General features: G+C 43.7%; 1 protein-coding gene across 12 annotated transcripts in view; it reads right to left on the bottom strand.

Moving 5' to 3' along the window:
* The window catches only part of MOB3B (MOB kinase activator 3B), a 219,270-nt gene that overhangs the window by 16,707 nt on the left and 178,605 nt on the right, over nt 1-23,958 (bottom strand). The window contains exon 4 of one of the 12 annotated variants that reach the window (XM_027039267.2): nt 375-5,484. The exons of 10 other annotated variants lie outside the window; for them this stretch is intronic. In XM_027039267.2, the coding sequence (XP_026895068.1) occupies nt 5,324-5,484 (161 nt within the window). In that variant the 3' untranslated portion in view covers nt 375-5,323. Of the gene's footprint in view, nt 1-374; nt 5,485-23,958 lie in introns of those variants that run through there. One more of the 12 variants, XM_053205022.1, reaches the window with a different exon arrangement.

The following is a 23,958-nucleotide window of genomic DNA, read 5'->3' as shown; positions in this document are numbered from 1 at the left end:
GCAGTGGCAAACCTGAGGTTAAAACTCAGGTTTATTTACTCTGATTGATGAGCTATTTCTATAGTCAAGGTTTATTATATTTATATGCCATATTGTCATCAAATTTAATATTGAATTCTACCACAAGAAAAAAGATGCACGACATTAATCTAAACCATATGCATGACATACCCTCCTGGGAAAATCTGAAGAGTATAAAAGAACTTCTGCTAAAATACAAATACATGTATGTGTGTTCTAAAATAAATACACTTTGAATTACTTTTTGTAGAGTTAAGGTTCCATTTCATTTACCTGTTCCAGGATCGCTGCAAAATGAAAAACATTTTTGGTTAAAGAAATTAATTAAGCACACACAAAAAAGACAGACTAGATGATGGTTACATGTCTTTTATTTGTGACATTTGAATTCTTAAGCTCACATGAACTCATTCCATAAATACCCTTTCATTTCCTCTTGCTTTCCTAATTGATATAATTGTGTTAGTTTGTTCTTAGAGTCAAACCCTTAATTTAATCTCAAATGGAACTAAAATATAGTAAACATTTTTTTTCTGACACAATTAGAAAAGATACTGGGAAACCTTGACATTAGAACACTAAAAGCTAGTAAAATAGCTTAACTTTCAGATTAGAAATGGACTCTTCCCTCTAAAAGTTATAAAAATCCTTATTTAGTCATCAGAAACTTCTCACGCAGAATTAATAACTGCCCAGAGGGAAATAACCTGTTATAAGTTTTTGTTGTTGTTGAAATATTTTTTAAAGCGGGTTTTCTATTTCCAAAACACTTTGTTTGGCTAATTCTAGGAGAGAATCACCGATTTTATCATGGACCAAAATGCTCCAAGCACAAACAACAACACCTGGTGTATCCAGGTGTCATGACTGACTCCTTTTCATGATTTTGCCTTTGTACATATTCCTTGAAGATATGGCTGTTCTTGTCCCATGATATTTCTTTCACTCACAGTGTGATACCCGTGGGATACAGGAGTGATGGAAGGTCAGAGACCACAGGGAATGATGTGCTTCCATCAACGACCAGATGATGACTTGGCCTAATTCACCACAGAAATACAAGAGGACCTCCATCCAAGTCTCAGTGCTTTGCCAATTAAAGAAGCTGTTAAAACAAAACTGTCATCTGCTGAGGAATATCAAAGGTAGAAAGGAAGGAAACTCAGGAAGATAAACCAAAATGGTTGACTATAATGGAGATATGCTCACAAATGGATTAACAAGCAAGTCAGGACTTATCAAAGAGACAATAGAGTTTGGAGAAAGCATGTGGCAATTTCTTACACGTTCACTGCTGGCTATATCCATAATGCACAGTGACATGGAAAGCTTGGGGAAGGGTTCAAGTTGAGGTGCAGAAATGTTAGCAACTGGGCACCAGGGTTTCCGTGAGAATTCTGCCCCTGAGAGAGCTGAAGGGAAAGGAAGCTGAAGGCCAATGGTAACAGTCTTCAAATACTTCGTGGATATGCAGATAAGGCTCTCATTGCTTATGCTTCTTCTTATCCTAATCTTTGTGTTTTCCTTAATGTGAGACACTAGGAAAGGTGTGCTGAAACCCAAAGATAATAGTTTGGTTCAGGTCAGATGGAAGGATTTCAGGTGTTGTGAAGTGTTCAGTGGGGACACACCAAAGGATGTTGTAGAACGTCTATGCTTGAAGGTCTTCGAGAGGAGAATGGGGTTTTCACCGGGAAGGTTACTGATAGCATTTGGGAGGGTAGAAGGGATGGATGAAGAAATCTCTTGAAGTTGCTTCCACTGATCCTAGCCCTCAGAAATGAGAAAACACTCCGAGAGTTAACAACCTAAGAAGCAGGATATGACTCTAGATGAGTATTTCTTCATGTATTTTTTTTCATTATCATCCTCTTAAGGAGCCTTTTAAGACAGTTTATTCTTAATCATGCCCATGAAAGTTTAATACCACATATACGCTTTATATATGTTTATGTACTATGGCCCTTTGAAGGGCCACAACCCACTGTAATATCCAAGATTTCTCCCCCACCCCTAAAACACTCCTCACAATTTTTGCACCCTTGAGAGAAATCACCTTTAATGAGAACACACACTCTCTAAAATAAACCATGGGTCTGAATGGGAAGTCATTGAGGATGGGAGCAAAAAAAAAAAAAAAAAATTATATATTTCAACTCTGGCTACAGGGACCATACAGATTCTCATTAGCCAGCATACCAATCTAGTGTCCTTATTACTTCCCCTTCCCTCTGTTAAGGGGGAAGTTATGAATCCTTTGTCATTGCTGTATCATTGAACTGCAAGGGTTATAATCTTTTGGAGATCGTGGACCTCTTTGAGAAAATTAAGAAAGGAAGTCACATTTGCCCAGTCTCAAACTATAAAATGGGTGTGTGTTGAATTTCAGAGCTTCTTAATGGATTAAGTACCTTTATAATGAATGGATCAGGCAGACAACACCTGAACCCACTGGTCAAGTTTAATATCACAAAGAGACAACTGGTCATATGCTTCCTGATAAATGCAACAGGAACAAAACATCACTTGTGTAATGTTCTTGCTAAAATAAAAAATGTTTAACTGAGTCTAATAAGAGGAAATAATCAGAAAAAAAATTCCAGATTGTGGAACATTCTACAAAAAAATGTCAGTGTCATGACACACACACACCACAACCACCACCACCATACCACACACACACACACACACACACACACACACACGTAAGACAAGAACTCTAACCCACTAACGAAAGAGAACGACAACAAATGCCACATGTGATTTGTAAGTGGATCCTGGATAAATAAACAAAAGGAGCTATAAACATTTTGGGGACAAATGATAAAGCATTTAAAGTTTTATGATGTCTGCAACATATTTTGAAATGGTTCGGCAATCAGAATGTGTATTTACAGAGAAAGAAAGAAAATGTATGAAAAGTGTCAACAATTAAAGAATGTTAACAACTGATGCACATACATGAAGGGGGGGTGTGGATATTCACTGTAATCTTGACTCTTTGAAATTTCCACTTTAAAATTTCTCAAAATAAAAAAAGGTAGTGGATACATGTATCCACCTAAAAAAAAATGGTGTGAAATGAAAGAGAGCCCATCAAGTTAGGAGGCAGAAGCAGAATGTGAGGCTCAGATCCCCTGGTTGCAATAAGATGTACTTAGGATGTAGTCAGGTCAAAGAGATAAAAACTGCTTGTGATAATTTTCTTTAGAATTGGCCAAAGTTCTGCAGGAGTAAGGAATACTCAGTAATTAAAAAATAGGAGTGGTTTGCCAGAACTTATCCTAGAGGAGTTGATTAATGCAATTAGAAACATAACCAGGAGGAAATTGTGCCAAGAAGTTTAAAAAATACTTTTTAAAAATGGAATGGAAATTTCATACGCACACACAGTTAATAGGAAGTAGCCTTAAAAAGAATTAATAATAAATGTCTTCAGAGTCCAGTATCCTGTTTGATTAGGCGTTGCTGAAATGCAGGAACATAGTCAACTTCTTAATGCAAAAATCCTGTGGTTTTCCATGATGGCAGACCTTCGGGGTTCCTCCTAGGGCGTGGGCTTCACTGTCATTTCTCTTGTCTCTCTGCCAGAACATTCCCATGAAGTACTTTACAGTGTATTGCATAGGTTGGGAACGGGGGTTCTTATTTCTCTGCTCTCTGGATCCTTAGGACAGTCATATTCTTTCAGCCAAAAATGATGCCCAGAAGAATCTTTGCCGATCTTGTCCTCTCAGAATTACTTAGGAAGCCAAAAAAGGGGGAGGGGATCTGTTTGTTGTTGACCAGAGCACAACAATATGGAAAGAGGTAGCAGCATTTGGATTCCATGAGATAACTCTGACAAGATCGGAAGCAAAGGTCAGTTTGCTGGGTGAGGGCAGAATGCCACAGGGTCCAGACAGTCAGCCCTTTCTCTGGACAAAGAAAGATTTCATGCTCTCTAGGCTCCTGTGGCAGCCACAAACGGCTTTAACACATTACATCCAATGAAACGAAATCAGAGTTTTTTAGTTATTCTTTAATTGGGGTTACATTAAAATATACTAATACATTCTTATCTACTTCCCTCCACCAACTGCTATTTTGTTAGATTCCAATGATCGCCGGATTATTATCACCCTCCAATTACAGGCTCTCAGGACTACCACCAGTTTCATGAATGAAGCAGAGAAGGCAACATTTCTTCAGCTAAGACTCACTTGGGTTTCAAAAGGCAGGACGTAGCATAGAATGTGTTATTCTGTTTACTGGAATAGGAAAACTGGGAAGGAATGGAAGAAGGAAGTTAGCTCCAGTTACACTGTTGCCTTGGCAACTGTGGCACAATCACAGGGGCAGAAATTAATTCTTGCCATAATATAATACGGCCGAGGAGGGGGACTGCAGAGGAAGAGAAAGAAAGCACGGGCTGGATGTAGGAGCTCAGAGGGCCAGCTGGGAAGGCGACAAACCAATGAGCTGGGTGTTTGAGCTATGTGTACCAAATAGCCAATGGCACTTGTTTTATTTTGTTTTGTTTTTTTCCATCGAAACTTCAGTATTATGTAGAGACAGCCAGAACTCCCTACCCTTTGCTCAAAAACAAACACTGCACTAATCTGGCTCAGAGCTTTTGCTGATCATTCTTGGTCATTTATAACTTCCTTTTATTCCTCTCTTCTTGGAAACAGGAAAAAATTTTGAATAGAAGAGACAAGGAATGGTGTGGCTATAAAAAAAACACATTCTATTCAGAGTTAACTGGTAACCTGTCAGCTTTATCCTAACAGCCAGACTCTTCCCCGTAGTTAAGGTTTGTCTGGGGTCATGGGTGGTCCCTGATAAAACTGCCGAGTAGGGAATTCTCGCTGAGGCTGAAGGGTGGGGGTCTCAGACGTCTTCAAGGCTCCATGGTCCTGCATGAAGTTAAACCACAGAATCAGATCAGGGTGGAAGCTTTCAAAGACCTGAAAGGAAGACTTGTTATAGACAAACTTGCTGCTCATCCAGAGTTCCAAAATTCACCCGGGATTTAGAAGACACGGTACAGAAAAGTCGGCCAGTTGACAAGACAGGAGTGGGGAAGTACAAGTAAGTGTCTCAGTCTCAAAACCTGAATTCCAGTAAAGCTTAGGCGGCAGGTCACAGGCAGACTGCGACGCGCACGTAAGTGCAGAGGCTTCCTCGGGGCACTTGAGAGCCAGAAGGGAGAGGGGGCAGTCCTTCCTGCACACTGTGGTCAGACAGGTCCACAGGTCGTGGCTAGCAGCACTCAGAGGGTTAAGAGCACACGGGGTGAGTGGGGAACGTCTCTCAGGAATCACTGCTCCTCTCCACCTTGCCTGCTCCTGGAAGCAGGTGCCTGTTTGGCCAGGGGAGGTCTCCCTCCTGCTGGTGCAGGGCTCCAGGAGGGAAGAGCTTTCCTCAGTCTTCCAAAGGGGAGATGGGGCGTTAGTGACACATCCTGCTCGTCATCTCTTTCTGGAAAGCAGGGAGAGAAGGATGGTTAGGAGTGACTAGAAGCAGTGACATGTTGAAGGATTCTAAAAAGAAAGCCCTCACAATCTCTGGAGTCTTTAAACAAGAAATTGCAAACATGGCCCATGGACAAGGCTCAGCATGTGAATGTGTTCCATTTGGTCTGCAGGTTTGGGTTTTGTTTTTTGTCTTTGTTTTTTTTTTTTTAATTTTTTTTAATGTTTATTTATTTTTGAGAGAAAGACGGAATGCAAGTGGGTTAGGGGCAGAGAGAGAGGGAGACACAGAATCCGAAGCAGGCTCCAGGCTCTGAGCTGTCAGCACAGAGCCTGACACGGGGCCCAAAGTCATGAGCTGTGAGATCATGACCTGAGCTCAACCGAGTGACCCATCCAGGCGCCCCTGTCCTTGTTTTAATCAAAGTACATATATATATATATATATATATATATATATATATATATATATATATAAATTGGCTAACTTGTCAAAACTCTAGGTAGCTCACTTTTTTTTTTAAACTGCAATATCTGGAGCCACTGGACAGTTGAGGTTGAAGAAGGGCTGTCCTCCTCAGATGGAGAATATGGTCTCCAGTTGGCCCCAGTCCCCACCACTCCCAGTTGTCTCCCCAGGGGGAGCCAAGTATCATTCCTGATTGATTTGATCATTGGATTTAGGCTGCTACTTTTCTAATAGGAGAGAAAAATTTCTTTTTACCTAAGTTTCAGTCAAAGATGGAAAAATGAAGGATAGCATAAGAGGGTATAAGTGAAGGAAGAATAGTGGGAGGAAGGATTTTTTTTTAATGGGCATGAAGAATATACCAATGTGTCTGACATGCAACCACCTGGCCTTTCACTCATCTCCATCACCTGCTGGTTCTTGTGAGCATTTGCACATCCCTAATGTGCCATCTGCTCTCTGTCTCCGGGCCGCTGCATCTCGCCTCTGCATCGGGGAGACCCTTGCCTGTGCCCTGCTCCTACCACAGCCTGCCCTCTTTACCTCGCTAACGGCCACTCATTTTCCCAACTCAGGCATGATGAGTTTCAAGATGCCTGGGAGACCTTCTGAGACTTCTGCCCCAGCCTCTGTGGCGTTAACCACTGCTTCACCTGTGCCAGCCTGGAGTCTTGCATGCAATGAGCTGGTTTGCATATCAGTGTGTATACATGCGCTATGGGCATTCTGTGGGCCCTACTCCACTGTGAGCCACTGTGTGTCAAGAAAGAAACATTCACAGCATCACCAACGTCTAGTCATCTTGTATCCGCTGCCCTAACACAGTGCCTGGCACAGGGCAGTCACTTCACTTTCATCTCCAAGAATGGCCTGGACAGGCTGGTAATGAACCTTACGCCCTGCAGCATTTGGGAGGACACATTTTACACCACTTTATGTAAATGAATGAGCTGCTTTCAAGTTTCACCTATTGCACAGCTGATGCCAGCTGCTACCTCTCTCATGTGCTGACCCCGGATCACCCCAGCTTATAAAACAGAAAACATCTGAGTAAAAGGAGTTTGGGACCAGGAGTGCCCAGGGGCTTAGAGATTCTATTAGAAAACCATACCAATGTGTTGGTTAAAGAAATGACAGGATATACATGGCATATTCTAGGTACTTTTGCATCCTTGTAATATTATTAAAGACAAGCAATCACATATACATGTATTAAAACACTAAATGACCCGTTCCTTATGCTCATGACTTGTGTTATGTACCACGTGCCTGGGAGATGAGGTTGTTGTTCGCAAGGAGCTATGATCTTTCAGAGAGAAAGAAATATAGATCACAAGCTAAAATACAATGACATGAATGCAAATATTTAGAGGAGGAAAGGCCATGAGGCAAGGTGGAACCAAATTCCACCCACATTAGAGCTCACTTCTGTCCTTACTATCTACCTGTGTGATCTCCCTGAGTCTTTAGGTCTTAGCAGAAATACCTTTTCTTTAGGGACACCCTCCCTAAGCTCTGAGATAGGGCATTTCCCCTTTCTCTGCCTTTCATGGCACCCTTCTTCACAATTGGAATAGTCTATCATTTGTTTCCCTCCTGCCTCTTGGATTCATCCCCTGTCAGATCCTGGAAGATCCACAAAGGAAGGGGCTGCTCTATTCCCTGTGGTGGCAACTGATATTCAATACGTATTTGTTTAATGAAGCAATGGATGGGCCCTCAGTCTCCTCAGCTATAAAATGGAACAGTGATACCTACCTGGCAAGGTGACTGGGAAGGGTAAAAGTATTAAGATATGACCAGACTCAATATACATTAATCCCCTTCTCTTCAGAAATACACACATAGCAACAATCACTTCCTGTCAGGGCAAGAAGAGGCTTGAAGAAACTTCTCTGATAATATACCCATTTAGGTGGGCCCTCAAATTTATTTATTTATTTTAATGTTTATTTATTTTTGAGAGACAGAGTGTGAGTGGGGGAGGGGCAGAGGGAGAGGGAGACACAGAATCTGAAGCAGGCTCCAGGCTCCGAGCTGTCAGCACAGAGCCCGATGCAGGGCTCGAACCCACAAACTGCGAGATCATGACCTGAGCCAAAGTCAGACACTTGACAGACTGAGCCACCCAGGTGCAGTGGGTGGACCTCACAATTTAAAGGAGTCTGATGAGTGAGGCAGGGAGAAGGGGCTGGAGATCTGAAGGGGGGTGGCAAGAGTGGCCGAGGTGATGACCTCTATGGTCTGGTGGTACTGTGGCTGGAGCAGAGGGGCCAGGCCAGGATGGGACAGTGGGGTGGGGACACAGAAAAATGCACAACTGCTCAAATAAGGACTCATGTACTTGGTGTGAGGAATGGTAATAAATGACAACAATCTTAAAATGAATTTGCTGCTCCTTTGTTAAGCCTCTAAAAGTTCTTGGACTTTTGGTTAACTTCTGATGACAAAGATGGAAAAAATAAGGTGGGAATGCACAGTGTGCACCTGTGTGAGTATTTGAGCTAGCAAGAGAGACAGGTGGCGGGGGAGAGATCATGGGATGAACACAATTTGGCCTTATAACTAATTCTGCAGTTATCTGCAGTGGGTTAATACTTTTGGAAAGAAAGGAACTAGCATTTGTTAAGCACCTATGAGGTGCCAGATGCTTGGTGGGGATGGAGGAGGTGTTATGTCATTGCATCTGTAAAACTCTAAGAGAAGGAACTCTGGCCCGTTTGACAGATGAGGAATCCAGTCCTCCAAGCAGAAGTGATTCACTCAAGCCGAACAAGTAAGCGCAGAGCCTTCCATCAAACAAAGGTCAGCAATCCCCTCGTCCCACTGACCCTGCAGTCATTACATCCCGTAACTCTTACACTAGCCCTGTGAAATAAGATTTGCCATGCTCATTGACACAGGCTCAGAGACAGACAGTAACTTCTCAAAGTCACACAGAAAGTGGCAGGGGTAGGACTTAAACTCAGGTCTGAGTGGAAAGGCCAGCTCTTTGCACTACACCATGTGATTTGTGGTTTAAAGCATCTGAGAATTCCTTATGAAGATGCATTCAGATGATACTGACATATACTAATTGATAGATATTAATTGCAAATGGTTGCAGTCTTTCTTGGATTTTCAAAATGTCAAAGATATTTTTTTCATTACCTGGACTGATGCCAATTACAGGCGCACTGGCTAAATAATAAAAAACAATTATGCCACTAAAATGCCATACACACTAGAAATATGGAAGAATTACACACACACACACATACACACACACACGGGAACACTTTGATAGAGGATATGGGACTTATCTAAAGCCATTAGTCTGTGAAAAGCCAGGACTTTCCTTACTGCAAATGCTTTCTTGACCCCAAAATGAAGGAGAAAAACTGTTTATGGGGATGTCTCCTAACATTTTTATAGGGAAAGAATGGTTGAAATAACAGACCAGGAATTTCCAGATCTGTCCCTGAGAAAGAATATCTATCTCAGTTAGATCCACCCTTCAAAGCTGTATTCTAGCACTTCCCCACTGGGTGGAGCAAATGAGCTGGTTAAGAAACAACTGGTTCTTGCTGGAAAACCCCCCCTAACCAAAAACCAGCCAAATATTGGGTTCCATAGCTTTCGTCACCATCAAAGCCCTCCTGAAGTCATCTAGCAGAACCAAACACACTCCCTGCTATCACAGAGAGTGGCCTAAACAACATTTGCCCAGACTGTTCTTTAGGAATGAATTTGCCATTGTAGGAGTCATCTATATGCAATGTATATTAAGGCAGACCACTAAAGAACTCCAAAAGGTACTTTAAAAGCTTCTGCAGAGGTGATGAGAATTTCCTGAGAAATTTTCATGAAGACTGTACTTGACTTGTATAGGAAGATGTTTTTAAGCACCTGGATTTTTAAAAATCCATCCTTGAGGAAAGAGTAAAGCTGGGTTTTGGTTGTGCTCACTCAGTATTATTTGCTTTAATGTAAGGCAGTACTTGATTTTGTAAAGTCCCTGGTTCCCCACTGTCAACAGAACAAATTCCATACTCTATGGCTTGGCAAACAAATCTGTTTATAACAGACTCACCCCCTCTGTTCACCTCCTGTTGAACCCCCCACCCAGTGACACACCACACCCACCAGGCAACCCAAACTCCTCCCATTTCCAACAGGGCACCATCTATCAAGGTTTCTAGTAGTTTTTCTAGCTCTTTCTTCCATCTGAGAAATACCTTCTGCTCTTCTTTGCCTGGCAAACACTGACATCCTTCAAGATTCAACTGTTAGCTCCCAGAAAGCATTCCTTAGTTTCTTCGGTTTCTTTGGTTCCCCATCACTTTGCACACACCTGTCACTTTCTACCAGCATTGGAACTCATCATTTCATTTTTTGCCAGAGTCTGAAAAGACCCTTAAAACTTTGTTATATATTAATGTATGATGAGAAATATTTTGATATATGGTTTGATATAATTATTTTGGGGAAAAGTATAAACAAAATAGGAGTCCAACATGATGAGTAAGCTTATCTCTGGGTGAAGGAAATGATGCATGTTTTCTATTTCTGATATTTGCCCTTTGCATATCTTCTGGATTTTTAGATATTTTTAATACACATGTAATTTTTTTCTAAGAAAATAAGCTCCAATAATTTAAAACAACAACAAAAATAGAAGTGGACCAAACCTCCAAATTGAAATCATATTTGCTTTTAGAAATAAAGTTAAAATGACTTTTGGCTAGTTTTTGTGTGGAATGGGGGTGGTGGATGAAATCAGCATATCTTCTGCATAAGAAATTCAAGCTCTTCTGTTCTAAACACTTTTAAACTGAAATAGAGATCTTTCCTGGCCATTGGAACAAGTGTTTGATATCTGTAGAACAAACTTGCATGAACTGTAAAAGTCAAAACTTACTCTTATCTCTCAGGGTAGCCATTTTTAGAACGGGCAGTGGAGGGCAGAGAGTACATGGTTGCAAAGAGAAGTGAAATAAGTTAATTGAGGCCACACAAATAATTGCTGACCCAGCTGTGACTACCAGAGCCCAACTGACTCTTTGCTTACCGTACTTACCATCACACATTTTAGCGATTTTTCACATAAAGGGAAAATATTCACATCTACTGGGTGTCAGTCATGTTCACATAGTGATTTTACTAAGTTAGCATTAGAAAACCTAAAACAAGCTCTAAAGGATGCCTGAGTGAATCAGTCGGTTAAGTATCTAACTTGATTTCGGCTCAGGCCATGGTCTCAAGGTTTGTGATATGGAGCCCGGAATATGGTTCCATACTGATAGCACTGCAGAGTCTGCTTGAGGTTCTCTCTCCTTTTCTCTTTGCCCCTCTCCGGCTAGCACTCTCTCACTGTTTCCCTCTCAAAATAAGTAAACACTAAAAAACAAAACAAAACAAACAAAAAACACACCACCAACCTCTACAAAATGGTGGCATGATCACAGAATCACAGCCTAGTGTTAAAGCCAGGAGGACTCTTGGGTATTGTCTCAGACCTTCACTTCAGAGACTGAAAACCCAGATGGTGGGAGAGTGGAGACTTGCCTGAGGTGGCACAGATAATTAGCAGCAGGGTTAGCACCCCTGGCTGCGGGCTCTGGGTGCTTGGTGTTTATCTGAGAGAAGGAATCTGTGTAAACGAGGATGTCTTAGAGTTAGCTCAGTGCACTTCAGGTAAAGTCCCTCCCACGTTATTGGCTTCCCCTAACCTACACTCTAACAGCTGTCCCTGGTTTTCACGCTAGTAAGTCCCAACCCTCGTGTTCAATGCTCTTTTTCATCTGGACTCCCAACCTCTCTGCCACCCTGCCACTCCTCAGCTCTCCTTCTCTCCTTTTGAACTCACAGCAACTCTTCCTGAATCTAGGCTTTCCCTTGTTCCTCTTCTTCCACAACACCCTTCTCCCAACTCCAACATCCTTCAAGGCTCTTGATCAGGGTGGCCTCTTCAGGGACACCTTCTCTCGCCTCCTCCCTCACCCTGTCCCCAAGAAGTGTTCGGTGCTCCTCTTCTGGTTTCCCTTAGTGCCCACAGCACCCTTCACATTGTTCTGTGATAGTTTATTACTTTCCTGGTTCCTGCACGGGGTTGCCACTGAGGAGATGAACCATATCTTGCTTGTGTCTGTTTGGACCCTGGTGCCCAAGGCCTGACACATATCAGGTGCTGAAAAAATATGTGTTAATTAGACTAAAATCCAATGAAGAAAAACAATGATTAGGTCTACAGGCCTGTAGAGCGAGTGGTGGTGGGAAATATGTGTTGAGAACCTACTTTGGTAGAGACATTTATATTTATTTTATGGACTTATTTTCAAAACTGTAGAGTACACATACAGATGAGGAGACAGAGGCTCAGAGAATGGAGGTAACTTGCTCAAGTTCACAGAGCAAGCAAGGGGAAGAATAAGGATTTGCACCCGGGTTTGGTGTGACTCAAGAACAAAAATAAGCCAACAAACACCAAACATACTGTCTCCATTACTGCGCTGCCATGAGAAATAAAAGAAAAGCAGTGGGGCCTTTGGTTTTTCTAGTGTTTTCTAGTATATTCGGATACGAGGGCAAAACAACAGCATTCTGAAGTCTACTGTTTTCACTTCACCAATTCTGCTAATTCTGAGAAATAAGAGAAGAAGGAGAAAGAAATATTGGAAATGAAGACGTGTCCGAGGAAGAAGGGGAGCACAGAGAGATAAAAAGAAGGTGGGTGCAGAAGGCTGGAAGCACGCTAAGGAGAGAACGCAGGGCTGAAAACTGTGAAAATGACCTTTATGTAAATAAACGGCCCCTCCCCCCATCAGCCACCATTAAAAACCCAGTGGCTTAAAATGGGGTAGTTTGAATAGACAACCTACTGTTAGATTTGGCCCTAAGAGGGCAGTAAATTGCTTCTCAGTCAACAGAGTGTGTGTGCACACACGCCCTCACCTTCTCCAGGAGTGGAGCGTCATCTGACACATTTAAAAGACAGTATGTTAAGGTGATGGTTGCTGAAAAACACCAAAGAAAAACGGTGAGTCCACCAGGAAAAGCAATCAGGTGTGGTGATCTTTTTATAAACTGCCCCCTTGCCCACTGACCTGCAGCACGGCCTCAGTCCCCTGCAGTGACGCACCCTCCCCTCACAGGCTCCCCAAGAGCAGAGCCAGCCCCGCCTCTCATCAGCCCCCAGGCTCCCCTCAGAGAGACTTGGGAACGTGGGTTTGAACTGCAGCCTGAAGTACAGGGGCAGCATTTCTGGCTCCAGGGTGAGGGTGTGGCTGACACCAGAGCCCTCTTACGGGGAGAAATTTCATTCCCAGCAGCGAGTTGGGCCTTTTAGGGGTGGTGGCCAGGTTAGAGAGAAAGCTTTCAGCGGTGCCTTTCATCCTACAAATTCCATTTTTTAGACATTTGAAAACCTCCAAGTTGTATCCACATTATCCATTTGTTTCTTTTGTTATTGGCTATTTTTCCCCCTAAAAGTGGGTGCTTTGAAAATGTTAACCATCTTGAAAATTCTTTCTGTCATGGGTCTTGCCCCCTTCCTTCCTCCATTCCAAACGAATATACTGCTGGTGTCCATGCCAAGATTTCACCAGAACCACTGCAGTCCACCTGCCTCTCCAGGGTCCTTGGCTCCTGCCAACACCCATTTCTCTCAGGTCATGTTGCTACACTAGAGGTCAAGCAGATTATTTATTTCTTTATCTCGAGATCTGACCCACTGGTAGCAAAAGCAAGTTCCAGGGGCGAGGAGAGTGAGAACCAAAGTCAGCTAAACTGTGTGGGTCAGGCTGAGGTCAAGGGACAAGGACTCAGTGAAGTTTCTTGGGCACCAGGACACTATGAATAAGAATTCCAGGAATGGGCAGGTGTGGCCCTAGGGGCTGTGGATTCAGAAGAGGAAAGTGGTATGTATGGTGATAAGGCATTACATGGTAAGAATCAACATCAGCTGTTGTCTCCTAATCATCCAGTTTGAAGGACTCAGAATTTCCTGCGAACCCACGCTGCCTTATGATTCCAGAGAAGCAGGCGCTCTAATCCCTGCTGGTATCATCAACGGGGCTGGCTGGAAAGGTGCCCTTGAAAATCCACAGGGGCATAAAACTTGCTTCCACTCATCTCCATCTCCTACCTGATAAATCCAGATATCTCAGGATCTTCCCCGTTCTCTCCAGCCTTGCCCACACCTTGCTTCTGTCTGCTTCTGTATCTTTGTGTGCTTTCTTCTTCTACCTGGAGAGCCCATTCCCTTCTCCTGCCCAGAACACTCCTGTTCACCCTTTCGTGCTCTGCTTACAGGTCTGTGAGGGTTACAAGCTGCCTCCATGGGACACAGAGCATTCAGAGAAAGGGACCAGGACTCAGGGAAAGGAAAGAGAGAAGGAGGGTCCCAGTGTCCCTAAAGCTGGTTGCTAAGAATGTAGCCTGGCAGCTAGCTCTCCCTCAGACAGGGGTGCAGAACAATTCTGCTCTGGAGGGCAGTGTCTCTTTTCCAGGGGGAGCCCAGGAAAACCAGGAGGCTGCCTGCTGCAGGGAAATCCCCAGAACAAGAAAAGACGGAAAGAAAAACAAGCAAATACAAAATGCCCCATCTACTTTCCAGCCCAGTCCCTGTGGGAAAGCTGGAGAGCTGACAGTGGAAACAACAGGGTTACTGGGCGGGGGGCAAGGGGCGGTGGGGGGGGGGGCAGCTTCCACCTGCCCTCAGGCCCCAGAGAAGCTGCTATGTCTCAGGACCACAGCCCTTGAGCCCACCTTGCAGAATCTCTGTGGCACCCTCTCCCTGACCTCTCCTGCTCCAGGGACTTGTTTCATCCTCAGGGCTTTTGAAGCCAGGAGGATGCAGTTTCTCTCCAGGGTCCTGTAGGCAGGGAGCTTCTGTTCAGGAGGGCAACCTGACCAGGGAATAGACAGCAGGTGCTTTGTGCAAGGATCAGGCATTGGGCTTAAATGTTTTCTTAAAACTATCTTTTTTACATAGTTGTGTCTCTTTAACGGGACCTGAGAGAAAGCATTCCAGTGGGGGACTGACACCAGACACCTAAAATCATTTTTGGAACAAGGCTTTATACATTATAACTAACTTGATGAATGAATGAGTGAATGAATGAATGAAGTGTCAGGTCACAAAAGATGGAGTGGACAAGTTGGGGCAATGGTGTTAAGAACCTTTGTGAATCAATAAAAGTCTATTGTGTTCCTAACAGAATAGAACCTATCACTTCCTGCACTTTTTCTAAACCAGATGCTGTGCTCAATGCTGGGCATTCATTATTTCATTCAGTCCTTACAGCCGTCTTCTATAGGGAGTGGTGTTATCCTCATTTTACAGATGAGGGAACTGAGGTTAAGAACCTTGGTCAAAGTAACACAGCTATTAGTGAGGGTAGACAATGTGGGAACTTGAAAACCTGTCTTTCCAACCAGTCCACCATGTCCCAAGGCCTTGTGCTGAATAGATCTTCCTTCAGCTGCATTTATCTGAGTCAGCGGGCAACACAGCCAGCACTGGCCTTGGGAACAGGGACGTGGCCGGTGGAATCATTCATGGGAAGCCCACGGTCAGCATCCAAAAGTCTGAATTCTTGTAAGGCAGGCAGGGCAGCCAGACTACAGAATTAAGAATTCTCCCGGTTCAAAGTATACATGGGATCCAACCAGCACACAGGAATTAAGACCGTTCTTTCTGTTTTCTTTTAGGAATGTGGGTGGCAAATAAGCCAAAAGAAATAAAAATAGAAACATGGCAGGCCAGACCTCCCTAAACAGGAAAGAACAATATTTATTTGATTAATTCTGTTCCTAAACAGCAGCCCACATTACTGACACGGAGGGCGTTCCCCAACGGAGGGGTGTGTGTGTGTGAATGTGTGTGCATATGTGTACGCCCCCAAGTACATGTATACATATGTATGGATAGATAAACACACAGACCTGCCACCCACAGAGAATATTTATTCATATGATACAAGAATCAAATTGCTCTTCTTTTCCCCAATCCTGCAAGCATTAAAAATAAGTCACTTTATGTAAACATATTCAGTCTCTTGATTTACACTGGTTCTCATAAAGGCAGAGCTGCACATTTTTGAAAACTCTCTCACTTAACCACAGGAGATGGGTTATGGACACCTTCCAGATGGAGACAGGCTGCCTTACCAGGCATCATGAAAGCAAGAGTGTGATTCACAACGTTCCATCACCGCATTTCTCAAGACCTTCTCTCGAAGCTCTGCAGGGCCCGTTCTGACACTCCAGGCATTGTAACGTTCCGACTTACTCTGCAATGGAGCTACCCTGTCCTCCCCATGCCATCCTTCCTGCTGGTGCACTATTAGCTCCTGACCATTAAAGTGCATGCACCCAACCGGATTCCTGCTCAAAGTGATGCGACCTATAACCCAACGAGGCACAGTCTTGGCCTCTCTGGCTGGCAGCCGCCCCTCCCTCCTCCTTCCCATCTCTGCCTGCCTCCCTCCTCCACAGCCTGGAGCCTTGAGCTCCACATAGCTATAAAGTGTCTGACTCCCTCCCTCCCATACCCTGCATGTGTCAGCACAGCCGGACTGCTTTCTGGCACATGCTCCTCAGACCCCTCGTTTGGGGACGAGCAAAGGGTGTCTGAGTGCACTCACTCCCCTAGAGGGAGGTGGCAGGTTTCAAAGTGGCCCAGTGGCCACCGATCAGGTTGCTGCTCTTTGAAGGCTGGATGTGGGAGGGCAGGGTAAGGAATTCTCTGGCTTCTGTCACTTGGCCTTTCCATGAGGGGGTGGGGGAAGGGAGGCACTGGCTGGTGAAGCAGTTCTCAGTCTAGGCCAGGCAGCTGCAGGCACAGACTTTCTTATTCCTAGAGAAGCTTAATGGACCCAACTCTTAATGACATTCAAGAAACGCTGAAGAAACACGACTTGTCATTTTGGGTGTGCCCTGAACTTTCAGGGCATGGGTCCCCGGAGGAAGAATTTACCTCCCCCAGGAAAACAAAGAGTTCATAGAAGTTGTTCAGCCGAGCTGACTGCACCACAGGACAGAGCCTGCCATCACTTAATAAGACCTCTATTGTGTGTCTGCTGAAAACACATGGAGATTTGCTTCCTCAGAGAGCCTATAATTTAGGAGGATAGTAGCTTCTCAGCAGTCCCATTCCTTTGGAAGGAACAGAGTGTTAGGTTAATGAAATACATAGACATGAAACAAACGGAAACTTCATTTTAACAAAATAAGATTGCTTGCTCGGGGTTAGACTACAGAAATGAAACATGTTCTCAGGAGCCTCAGAGGTTTAGGTTAGGGGCCGATCTTGGTGTCTCTCTTGGTGGCCCACTTTGTCACTGACCCTCATCTCTATGGGGTGGCCATTACGATTCCCCTACAGAGAAGGTGAAAGTTACAGAGGTTGCCCACGGTTACGCGGTTGGCAGAGCGAGAATTTGACCCGAGATCTGTCATTTGGGTCAATGGGACTCAGAATCACATCTTTCCTTTACATCAGAGAACTGGGAACCACAGCCCACAGGCCAGATCCAGTCCATACCTGTTTTGTATGGCCCATAAACTAAAGATAATTTTTACACTTTCAAATCATTGGAAACAAAACAAGAAGAATATTCCATGACACACATGCTATGAAGTTCAAGTTTCAATGTCCACCAATAAAGTGGTCCTGGGACACAGTCATGCCCATTTGTTTATGCATTGTCTCTGGCTGCTTTCCCACCTGAAAGGTGGAGTCGAGCAGCAGTGACACAGACCATTTAGGGGCCACAAGCTAAAACATGGGAGTGTCTGGACCTTTTCAGAGAAAGTTCGCTGTACCCTGAGGATACCATGGCCAGTGTGACTACAGTTTTAAAGCCCATGGGATTATAAATGGATCCTCAGGCTGCCAAGCTTGTAAAGTTGACCTGGCCACAAACAGCTCAATATTGCTCCTGCTGAGGGCGGGCAGTGATGGTGCATCAGGAAGAAAACACACGTAAAACAAGAATAAACTCTGCATGTGCCTGAGCCCCTTAGAACCATACTTGTATAGCTTTCAGAGTCTGGGAGGGGGCAAGCCCCTTTCTTTTCTTAGCCTCTGATTCCTAATTAATGAACCATGAAAACAACATGGATTTTACTTAAAGGGGATGTGCTTCAGAGAGCGAAAGCAAGTTTTACTTGTTAGGGCTCCTTCCTCACTTGTTCTGCTGATATTTTAGCATGAAGCTGCAATTTTAGACGTTGTAGCAATCGGGGCGATTCTGTGCCTACATGGCCACACTGCGTTGCTCTCAGGAGGGAAACTGTCTGATGTATTGAAGGTGGGTAGCTGTTCGGTCTCAGTTAAAGAGAAATAGAAGCAGATACACTTTTTCTTTGCATACTTTTTTGTTCCCTTTCCTGGCCTCATTTGCACAGCCTAGACTCCTGGCTCGTATGTGAAAACAAAACAAAACAAAACAAAAAACAAAACAAAACCCACATGTATCAAGATGAAAAGAGCTCTGAAGATGGATGGTGGTATGGATTGCACAACAATGTGAGTGTGCTGAATGCTAGTAAACTGTACACTTAAAACAGTTCAGATGGTAAATTTTATGCTATGTGTATTTTACCACAATTTAAAAAAACAAAACAAAACAATAACAATAACAAACACCCCCATAGGTATCAATTTTGGAAAAAGGATTTCAAAAGCTTCCAGGAAGAGGATTTTTATGTGCAATTTCAGGAACAAAATGGAAAAAAAATCCACAGAGAAGGGGTTTTGAAAGATCTGAAGCTTTCTCAGAAAAAATGCGTGTGTCTGTGTGTGCCTGTGTACCCAAGTGCACACTTGTGTCCCAACTAATTAAATGCCCTCTATTATTGCTGTTCATATTGGAAACAAATGTTCACCAGAATTTTTCCATTTAGAATGATCTATTAATACAAAATGCCAAGCACCCTTGCAGCAGCAACAGAAACCAAAATAAAGGGTAACTGTCTGAGAAGCTCTCACAACTCTAACATCTTATGCCAGTGACAGAAGAAAGAACCACACGCGCGAGTACCTATCAAGATTCCTCTGTGGTAGAGCACGCACAAAGGCTGCTGTCCCTGTCAAAGAAGGAGAGAGTTCCAAATAAGAGAAAACCACAATAGAAACCTTCTATTAGAAGTGGGATTTAGGTATGGATAGAAGTGCCAACTTCATGAAAAATCTACCTCTTCCATCAGCAGGCCATAAAATCAAAACCAACATACGTTGGATGTGGTCAAATATCTTATTTGACTCCTGTCCATTTGCCAATGTTTTTCAAAGATTAATAAGATAAAATCCCTTGAGTGTGTGCTGTGAGGACTCTGGTACTTTCTGCCAGTTTCCCCGAGCAGAGATGGTGCATGGCGGGGCTTCTGAAGGCTCCACTGTTTGGAGCGAATGTATACAATAACAACAGCTGCTTTGCGGCCCTGGGCCTGGCAGCGACGGGGTCAACAATCTCAGTGCCAACTGGCGATGACACTGGTCGTGTCAAGTGAAGCCAACGACAAAGGAACAGATGTGCTCTGTGTCTCTCAGTGCCTCCAGCAATACAGTCACTGCAGACCGGCAACGGGGACGAGCACAGAGCAGCATGGTGTGCAACTGACACCAACTCAATCAAATGGCCACTCTCTTATCTGCTTCATCCAAACCGTGCACACCACCCAACACACACACACACACACACACACACACACACGCACACACACCCCGATGCTCACTTCATAGGTTTGGAAGTTCTGGGCTTCCAAGATATGAGAAAACTCTAAATGTAACACTTAAGTGCAGGCAAGTGTGAAAGTGTTGCCAGACTGTAATAGGTCAGACCCTGCTCTGCCCTGTCCAGAGGCTCTATAAAAGGCAGGAGGGCAAAATGATGGCTACTAGGTAAAGTGCACTCCTAGAAAGAATTTATTAGGCCTCTAGGGTTATGAATGGAATGGAAGAGAATGGAATGGAATGGAATGGAGTGGGATGGAGTGCAATGAAACGAAATGAAACGAAACGAAACGAAATGAAATGAAATGAAATGAAACGAAATGAAATGAAACAAAATAAAATAAAATAAAATACAAGAACTGCTCTAATAATTTGCCACCATTTAAAATTCTGAAGAGTTCACCTAAAATGTTGGAGCTTCAATTTCTTCTGATTTGCAAACTCTGGGTCCCTACTCCCCCCGCAATGAAACCATGAGCTGGAGGTGCATGGCGGTTGCTCCCAGAGCTTCCAATTTTTTATGGCCTGCCTGTTAATTCGCATTTGCTACCTGCCTGGACTCTGTAGGCTTTGGGTTTGGGTCATCTGATCTATAGACATTACACTTCTGGAGGCAGGTGCCATTCTTTTTAGTTGCTCCAGCACTCAGCGCCAGCTCTTTACACACTGTCATCTCCTTGGAATCATTAAACAATGCACATTCCACATGCTCAGAGAGTTGACGTGACTTGACTGTGGCCTCACAGCCAGATGATGTTCTATCCAAGGATCAGAACCTTAGGAAATCACCTGGCTGCTGCAGATTATCAGAAACCGTTTGGGATAGTGTGCTTCTGAGCAAAACTCTGCCTCAGTGAAGGCTGTGTCTGGGTTTCTGGGTCAGAATGCATGTGTTGAACTCCTGACTCCACAGGGCTATGTCACATGGGACAAGTGACTTCACACCTTGCCCGATTTTCCTCTTCTTTAAAATGGAGATAAAAACAGTATTTATCTCACAGAATTGTGTGCAGATTATATAAGGTAATACAGGGGCACCTGGGTGGCTGAGTCAGTTAAGCGTCTGACTTTGGCTCAGGTCATGATCTCACTCACAGCTTGTGAATTCAAGCCCCACATCAGGCTCTCTGCTGTCAGTGCAGAGCCCTCTTCAGATCCTTTGTCTCCCTCTCTCTGCCCCTCCCTGACAGAGAGCCCTCTAGCTCTCTGTCTCTCAAAAATAAACAAACATTAAAAAACAAATAAATGATAAATACATAAACACATATTCCACAGCACTTGGTCCATAGCTTTATTTAAAAAATTTCCCTATTATTATATCCTCAGATGCTGAGCATATCAAATTTTAAAAGTATATAGTTATTACCGGCCACTTAAAGTTCTTATATGCTGAAATACTTTAATAAGACATAAACATAAATCTCTACTATAAACCTGTTTCAAAATAATTATACTATTATGAATAAATGAAGTAAAAAAAAAAGCCAGTGGACATTTTATTCATTCTGGATCTACACTGTGCCAGAACTGGAAGTATATAGAAATCTCCCCTAATCCAGTGGATTTACAGCTTATTTTAGTTGTAGAAACCATTTCTTCTAATGCAATCTTACACAGAAGCCATTAAGGAAAAAATATAGCAAATCTAGTTGAAGAGGAGGAAGGGTCCCAGATCCCGGCTCTGGCTTCACCCTGCATGGTCACAGAACTTGTTGCTAAGGATCACTGATTTGGGCTATGCCCCCTCATTTTACCCGTGGGAAAACTAAGACCGTTCAGACCTCTTCACAGGTAGGAACACTCAAGTTAAGGACCAAGATTGACCTGTCACCGTATCCCCAGAGCCTAGCCATATGCCTGGAGCACAGGGTCCTGGAGGTACTATGGTTTGTGTGATGGGGGTTCAACACATGAGGTGCTATGCTGAAATGGTGAGGTCTGGAAGGGATGGGCTTCTAGGGTGTGGTGATGACTGGTGCCATTGGTGGGGGGGGGGGCGACAAAAACACCATTATGGTTTAGACAGGGTATGGAGTGTAGGTATGGAGTGATTCTGGGGGAAGGGATGGGGTGGAGGAACGTGAGCCTGAACTTAAGTAAACAAAAGTAGTGGGTCTGGGTGCCATCTAAGAAATCAAGATGAGGGGGCCATTCTTCAGCCTAGGCATCTTGATGGATTCCATTTCTGCCCAGAAATTTGGGAACTGATAGTATTAGTTTCTTATTTTTATTTATTTAAATTTTTTTTCTTTTTTATGATTGAGAGAGTGAGGGAGACAAAGCATGAGCAGGCCAGGGGCAGAGAGAGAGGGAGACACAGAATTTGAAGCAGGTTTCAGGCTTTGAGCTGTCAAGCTTGAGCCCCACACGGGGCTTGAACTCACACACCGTTAGATCATGACCTGAGCCAAGTCCGAAGCTTAACCGACTGAGCTACCCAGGTGCTCCTTGATGGTATTAGTTTCAAAGTGTGATGCCTGGTCCACCTGCATCAAAATTACTTGGAAGCTTTATTAAAGATGAAGATTTCATGAGTCCTATTCCGGAACTACTGAATCAAAATTTCCAGTAGTAGAACCCATGTATATATCCTCCACAAGCTCCCAGGTGTTCTTGTGTGGCAAAAGTCTGAGAAGCACCATATTCCATCTCCCTGGGGCTCACGTGGTGAGCACATGAGAGCCATCTAGAGAGCTTTACTTTGCTCGAGCCCCACCCTTGGAGATTCTAATTTAATAGGCCTGGGATGGAGACTGAGAACCGAAAAGCCTTCTGAAACCTCCCCAGGTGATAAGCAGCACAACAGTTTACAGGAATGCAGACTGGTGCAGCCACTCTGGAAAACAGTGTGGAGGTTCCTCAAAGAATTAACTATCCTACGACCCAGCAATAGCCTGCTAGGAATTTACCCAAGGGATAAAGGAGTGCTGATGCACAGGGGCACATGTACCCCTATATTTATAGCAGTGCTTTCAACAATAGCCAAATTATGGAAACAACCATTCTTAACTGGTTGCCAGAGGGAAGGGAGAGCTACTGTCTCTGTGACAGGAATTACTTCTGTTCTTATAACTATATTCTAATTGGCCCTTAGGGATAAGTTGCTACTTTTCCTTTCAGTTTGTCTTGTTAACCACCCAGGCAGCAGGGAGACAAAAGTTTTCAACAAAGACCTGTCAAAACACTGTTTTGGTGAATCCTGACGTTGTTTAAAAAATAAATTGAATGCATTCACCAAGCAAACTTTAAAAATAAAGTGTATCGAGGTAGACGTGGTCTTCTAAAGTGCTTCTATTTAAACGTACAGTTTGATGAATTTTGATATGGATATGCTCCCAGGTAACCACCACATTAAGATATGGAACATTTCTATCACCTCTGAAACCTCCCTCTTGCCCCTTTGCAGTCAAGCCCCTACCCACACCCTTGGTGCCAGACAACCACCAACCTGCTTTCGGACACCTTGGCTTAGTTTAGACTGCTTTAGAATTTGATACAAATGGGATCAAACAGTATGTACTTTTTATGTCTGTTTTCTTTTGCTCAGCACAATGTTTTTGAGATCTGTCTGTAACATGAATTATACTACTTGCTGTTTCTTCTGTTTCAAAGGCAAGCGCACAGGGCTGCAGGGCACTACTTCAAGGGCAAGTTTCTGGAGTGACGGAGGGCAGATTACTGACACAACAGGCTTGACTGTCTTATATAAGGAGCTTGGCTAGGAAGGGGAGGAGTTTGCTACCACTCTGAGGTAACGAGTGTTTTCACCGAAGCAGGTGGTTTCTGGAGGAACGAGTGCACTGGGGGAGGCAGCAGACCTGAGCTGCAGGATGTGGGGAATGAAAGAAGAAAGGGCAATGCATGGATCAAAGGCAAACATCACCTGTTAAGTAAATTTGGTCTCTGGTTTAAAAATATATTAGAGGAGGTGCCTGGGTGGCTCATTTGGGTGAACGTTTGATTCTCTATTTGGGCTCAGGTCATGGAGCCTGCTTAAGATCCTCTCTCTCTCTCTGCCCCTTGCACATACATGTGTGTGCGCTCTGTCTCTCGTTCTCTTTCTGTCAAAAGAATATTAAAATAAAATAAAAACATACTAGAAAATTCTTTGATATTTCTCTCTTCAATAAATAGAGCTTAATTGCCCTCCCCCTAAGTGTGGGCTGGATTGAATGACTCACTTCTAAGGAAAAGAAAATGGTGGAAGGGGGTCGTTTATCACTTCTGATACTAGTCCTTAACAATATGGTGGCTTTCATCTTGTTTGCCCTCTTTGGGCTCAGCGAGCAGTT

Source organism: Acinonyx jubatus, chromosome D4 (assembly GCF_027475565.1).
Source record: "Acinonyx jubatus isolate Ajub_Pintada_27869175 chromosome D4, VMU_Ajub_asm_v1.0, whole genome shotgun sequence".
NCBI lineage: Eukaryota > Metazoa > Chordata > Mammalia > Carnivora > Felidae > Acinonyx > Acinonyx jubatus.
This window is presented reverse-complemented; position numbering and strand designations above follow the sequence as displayed.